The sequence below is a fragment of the Alligator sinensis genome, unplaced genomic scaffold, assembly GCF_000455745.1.
Source record: "Alligator sinensis unplaced genomic scaffold, ASM45574v1 scaffold247_1, whole genome shotgun sequence".
In the NCBI taxonomy this organism is placed as follows: Eukaryota; Metazoa; Chordata; order Crocodylia; family Alligatoridae; genus Alligator; species Alligator sinensis.
Window position 1 is genome coordinate 1888308 of NW_005842002.1, and position 6680 is coordinate 1894987.

Sequence of the window (6680 nt, forward strand, 5' to 3'; positions counted from 1 at the left end):
ATTAGGGTGCTCCCTTTTAATATAATAAATAATTCTCTATTGTTCACTGTGATTTTCTTTCTTTTTATCTACTGGAGATAGCTTCTAATATCATAAAACCTGCACGAGGCACCGTCTCTCACATACATCTCCTTGTCCCACAAATCCTTTTCAACATACCTTGAGGTCTTCTATGTAATTCTGACTTTTAATTAAAGAATATCTCAGTTATGGAGCTGACTTTCATGGGTTCACTTAAGGCAAGTTTCACTGTCTACATAAGAGAGAAAGCAGAAAAGATTATATTTTTTCATAGTGAAGAACCCTAATTTAAAAGTGGTAATTAATTTTGTCAGCCAACAATATTTAACATTTAAAGAGCAACCTGGACAGCCAATCACTTAGAGAAATCCTACCAAAGTGCATGGACATTTTATCTGTGGAGAGGTTGCAGGACTGGGTCCTGAAATGTTCAGGTATGTGTCTCACCACGGAGAATTATTTGAAATAAATAATCATTACTTTTTGCTTTCTGCACAACAGGAACTTCTAATAAAATACACAAATATTAAAGAAACTATTAAAAATAAGTTCATATTCCAGATTGAAAATATTCATAAAGTTTGGAGCTGGCTTAGTAAATGATATGCAAAGAAGCAGACCAAATCAACAGAAGCAATGCCACCTTGAATTACCCTGTAAGTGAAGTGGAGAAGGCCACACACTTTGTTCTGATGGCTAAAGTCTGAATAGAATGACTTTGAAAGACATGGCAATGGTGGGTCCAAATTTATAGCAACAAATCCTATTGGGCATGTCTACATGTATTATTAATGTGCTGAAAGCTTACCGTGCAGTAAAATACTACACAGTAAGCTTTCCTTGGAAGCTCATCTACATGTGCGCCCAATGGGCGCAGTTCAGTGCAGGGTTACTCCTGCCCTACAGCAGGTGGGAGAGCTCCAGATTCCCCCAGGTGCCAGCCATAGGCTGGCAGGGGGCACTGGGGTGAAATCTGGGCTCCAGAGGTTGGAGGGAGCTGTCTTGCTTCTGAGGCAGCTGCTTCCCAGCCCTACACTCCTTCCTTGAGCAGATGCCTGCTCAAGCCCCTGCTCCAGTCTCAGAACTCAGGCAGACATTGTCCCCTGCCCTGGCATCTGCCTGCTGCAGGGTTCCTGATGAGAGGAGGGGCCTGGCAGCAGGCAGCTGCTGGGGCAGGGGACAATATCATCAACCCAGCTTCAAGAATAGAGTGGAGGGTCCAGCAGCAGCCAGCTGCCAGGGCAGGGAATGGTGTCCCAGCCCCAGCTTCAATCGTCCTGCCCCCTGCTGCCTGGGCTGACAGGGAGACTTTGCTCCCGGTCAGCTGTCTACACATGAACTACAGTGCAGTAGCTCTTGCATGGTAAATCTACTACCTGTTTTTACAGGTAGTAGAAAACTGTGCATTATCTTATTTTATTTTGCAGTAGCTGCTGCACAGTTACATAGTGACACTTTAGTGCACAGTAGATTAGTCTACCGTGCAATAAAGCATCCCGCATAGATGCACCCACTATGATGTGCATTAAGGCTCCAATCAGGTCCAGTTAAATTAATCAAAATAGATGGGGGAGTGGAGAAGAGATGAGTACATGCTTGTCTACATGGCCAGATTCTCTGATACTATATATGGGCAGAGTTCTGATGAAGTCAATGGAGCAACATAACACCACCTAGGCATGGAAGGATTTTGTCCTATCTTGAGAAGTCCAAGAATCTCACAACAGCTAAGCAAAGATGGATAACATGCAAGTGTAAAACTTAGCTGAGGTTGAAAGCACAAAACTATGTAATGATCAGCATCAAACAAACCTAGAATTACCATTGCTTTTATATAATATATATGTAATATGCTGTTCCCATCTTCTCACTCTGATTATGTGCATTCACACTTGAACACACTTAACATATTGCAGAAGACAAATGGCTAAAGTCACTAAAGGAACATTCTATTCCAACCTTTTTTAAATAGGAATTTATAAAAATCCAGGATTTTTCAAGTTACCTATAATAGAAAAGGTTGACATGAGAATTATATAACAATTATGGTATTCCCATTTTATTAAATTGTTGATAACTTTGGTGTAAGAATGCTATAAATTTTAACTGTTATATCATTTAAGAAAGAAATTCTGAAGTTATAGTCATCCAATTTAACCATGTAATCCCTGACTGCATTTTAAATAGAAAAGTGAGGGAAACTTTTACCAGAAAAAAGGAAGTTTCCTACTAATTTCAAAACTTAAAAATGCCCATAGAGTTGATCAAAAGAGGGGAAAAATATTATGAAACTGTCACTATAATTCCTTCCAATGTTTTAAAATTTTCAAAATTCACCAACATTTGAGAGATTTTTTTTACCAGCTCTAATTTTTTAAGCTTTCTTTAAGATGCATTAAATTATCCCTTTCTGAGTTTGTCAAATGTTCCAATTCATAGATAAAGGTAGCTAATCCAATAAACAAGGTTGAACAAGGCAAAAGCGGTTGGAAAGAAGATTCGAGAATAGGAGTCAATTTTAGCAACACGGATGTGTATTCTTCCTTCTCTCCAAGATCCCGTGCGGCAGTCATCAAAACAGCAAAAGAAGCTGGTGCAATCTTTCCCCTCCAGACACTCATATCCATAATCATCATCATGTTCTGGGAGATGACTGAGGTTGTTAATTGGAATTAATGTTGACCCAGGACGGACAGCAATTGCAGGTGATTTCTAAAGAAAATTATAGATTAGATTTTCTCATTGACTATAATCAATTCATATATTTCCCCAGGAAAAAGCCCACTTGTATATATATTTACAATGCAATATGCAGAATTTGACATTTTAAAAATATTTGGGAAATTTCCCTAACTATGAAAGATTTTGTATAATTAATTACAGCATCTACTGTGAGAAGAAGGAGCCAGTAATAGCCTGTTTTCATTGAGCAAATGATTATCACAGGATGAAATTCACTGCAACTGTGGAAACATAACTTATATACTGATGTAATTTATACAGGTATACCTGTATAACCTCTGATTTTCCAAGGTGTAACTTTAGCCCCATAGTGATGCGGCTTATGCTAGTATAGGGTGGATATTGTGCATTCACTTTGCTTTACTTCACATTTATACCAATATAAACTTACAGATGGTGTAAAAATCCCTAGGTCCTTTTCCAGTAACAGTTTTTTAACCAACCATTTGCTCAGAAAAAAAAAATTGAAAATGTATTAAATGTTTAAGAACAGAAGTTCAATTGTTCAGTGGATTTTATAAAGAAAACATTATACCTTAACTAACTTTCAGCCAAGGATCTTGTTAGAACAACTAAGTATTATTATACTCTCATTCAAAAAAAGAAAAGAGAAATGAAAACTTGATGCAGCATTTTAAGTTACTTACCAGGAGTAGGGCAGCGAGTTTGTGGCAGATGTCACCTGTTTACTAAGACCAGGAAACTTATCTTATTTACCCAAATACAATCATAGTATCATAGTGCTTAGGGTCAGAAGGGACCTAAACAGATCATCAGGTCCGACCCCCTGCCCCAGGCAGGAACGGATGCCAGGGTCATATCACCCAGCCAAATATCTGCCCAGCCTCCTCTTGAAGACCCCCAAGGTAAGAGAGAGCACCACCTCACTTGGGAGCCCATTCCAGAGCCTGGCAGCCCTAACTGTAAAGTAATGTCTCCTGATGTCCAGCCTGAACCTTGTCTCTAACAATTTGTAGCCGTTATTCCTAGTAACCCCAGGTGGTGCCCGGGGGAACAGAGCTTCCCCCAATTCCCTCTCGTCTCCCCTGGTGAGTTTGTAAATGGCCACCAGATCCCCTCTCAGCCTTCTCTTGTGGAGGCTGAATAGTTCATAGAGCCTGCCCTGCTGCCCCTGGACCATGCGAGTGGCCCTCCTCTGGACCCTCCCAATGCTAGCCACATCACTCTTGAAGTGCAGTGCCCAGAACTGGATGCAGTACTCCAACTGTGGCCTGACCAGCGTCGCATAGAGGGGAAGGATCACCTCCCTGGACCTGCTTGTGATGCATCTGTAGATGCACGATGACTTTGTAGATACAAGATGACTTTGAATTTAAGATGACCCCCTCCCCCAATAGATTCTATACATGGAAAAGTATACATTTCTTACAAGTTTACATATATAGAACCTAATTATTATAAGGTTGTCTTAAAGTAACATACCCTAACCACTATAGCAGGGAAAGCAGTGGCAGACGGTGAAGGGCCAGACACTGTCCCTTTGCCCCCTCCATGCTTGTCCCTGTCACACAGCTGTCTGTTCCCTCTGCCAGTTAGCCCCCTCCCCCTCCCATACTTGTTGCTCTGCTGTCTGCCCTCCCTGCCAATTTTCTACAGTATCCTGCACATTCTCCCTGCCCCCCACACCCTTTGCCCCCCCAATGGCTATACCTATCCCCGTTGCCTGTCCCTGATCCCAGTTCCCCCTGCCTTTTGCCCCCTATACCTGTTCCTGAACCACTGTCATCTGTCCCCCTGCCACGTGTCTCCCCCCACCCATGCCCCTCATTCCTGTGCCTTCCCCCCTGCCACCTTTTCTCTCCACCCTCTGGCTCCCCCTGCCACCTGCATCCCATGGGAGACAGCAGGAAACTCTGCAATAGAGAAGGATATATAAGCAACCCCCCAACACCAGATCCCCTGGCCACTTACCCCAGCTTCCCCTGCCACTTACCTTCAGCATCAACTCAGGCATGGGGTCAGGGCCAGGCCTAGAGCTAGGACTAGGGCCACTGTCAATGACTGCCCCAAAACAAGAGCCAGAGCCAGAGCTGCCACAGAAGGTAAATGTTCAAATATGGAAAGCATTATTATAAAAAGACTGATGACTAATTGTTTTCTGTGTCCCCATCAGATGGGACAAGAAGAAATAAGCTTACATTATAACAAGGGAGGTCCCTTTTAGCCCTAATTTTTTATGACCCTAGATTCATAAAGGATAAGTTATAATGACAAAAAAGAAGACAGGAGGGAGTATGAAGAAAGAGAAGAGAAGAGCAGAGAGGAGAGACAAACACCAACAACAAACATGAGAATAGAAAACCTTAAGGAAAACCTATGTCAGGAAAGAGTACACACACACACACACACACACACACACACAGGGGCAGACAACCAGTTGATGTAAATCAGAAAAGCCTCATTGGACGCCCACACATGAAAGCACGTATGCTTGCAGCAGCTCAAATAGAAGCAGTACAAATTTGAGCTGGGGCTTTTTGCCTCAGCGCACATGCTCAGACATGCACTTTGTTGTGGAGCAAATTGTGCCACTTGGGGCAAAATAACCCTGCCTGACTCCTCCCGGATCTGCAGCCAGGGGGAGCTAGAGCCCAGGGACAGCACCTGCACTGTCCCTAGCAGTATAAAAAGCCGCCCTGGCAAGTAGCTCAGGGCTACTAGCTCTCAGGAGCTTCTGGGGCCCAGCCAGTTGGTGCCTGGGGACACTACCCCTTGTGCCAGCTGAACTGCTCAAGCAGCCCTGAGAGTTCCCTGCACCCTCTACCTGCTGCAGCAGTCTGGCAGTGGGGGCTGCTGCCTGGCTATGACCTACTGCCATCTGCAACAGCATTTGGCCCCAAGACTGTGTGCCTGCCAGACCTGGATGGGGTCTGCATGGCTGCAGCATAGGCATCTGCATCTCTGGGCCAGCTGCCAGGGGGCTGTAGCTGCACACTTGGCCTTTGTGCGGCTCAACTGCCATGTGTGCCACCACCTTGCCATCTGGGCAGTCTAGCATGTCCTCCTGGCCCCATTTGGCTAGGAGGTCAGCCACAGCCAGCTGGGTCCAAGGTGCGAGCTCTGAGCAGGCAGGGTCCTGCCACTGGCCTTCCTAGCAGGAATTCTGGTGTTCCCTATTGGAAAACTGAAAAATTCCTAATAAAAAAAAATTCCAAAGTCACTCTGTAAAATACCCCCGAATCCATGTTCCTCCACAAGTAAAACAAAAGACCACTATAACGAGAGAGAGAGAGTGAGACAGAGACAGCGATCAGTTGGGCAATGTTTTATTAATATATCTACAGTATTAAAGCATATCTCTTATGATAATAATAAAGTGAACTCTAAATATATGTTTCATGAATTCATGAATATATATTTTGCTGCCCCCACACAGGGGTTATGGACCCCTAACAGGGGATTCAGCCTCCACACAAGGAGTTTGGCCCCCGTTAGCCCTATGACTTAGTAGGGCTAACGGAAACCTGGTGGGATTCATCCCACGACTGGGCAGTACATATTGAGGGTTAGAGATTGTACAGAAAGGACAGGGTGGGGAAAAAGGAGGGAGGGGTTGCGCTCTATGTCAATGAGCAATATACGTCAACCCTAATGAAGACGGAATCAAAGGATGAGGAAGTAGAAGGATTGTGGGTTAGGCTACATGGGGGGCAAGGAGAAAGGGATTTGGTGGTAGGGGTCTGCTACAGACCCCCAAATCAAGGGGAAGAAATAGATGCGGGGCTCCTGAGGCAGCTCTCAGAGACCATAAAAGTGAAAGAGGCGGTATTCATGGGGGACCTAAACTACCCAGACATCTGCTGGGAGAAACAGATGGCAAAGTCCCACCACTCACGCAGGTTTCTAACCTGTGTACAGGACCTCCACCTGACACAGGAGGTACATGGTCCCACTAG

The 6680-nt window shown here is 44.2% G+C and overlaps 1 protein-coding gene across 1 annotated transcript in view; it reads right to left on the reverse strand.

The window, feature by feature from the left end:
* Window positions 1-2454: 2454 nt before the first annotated feature.
* GABRG1 (gamma-aminobutyric acid type A receptor gamma1 subunit) overlaps window positions 2455-6680 on the reverse strand; it is a 149955-nt gene continuing 145729 nt past the window's right edge. Inside the window, 1 exon segment of the mRNA XM_025201793.1 lies at window positions 2455-2733. Within this exon segment, the coding sequence (XP_025057578.1) occupies window positions 2455-2733 (279 nt within the window).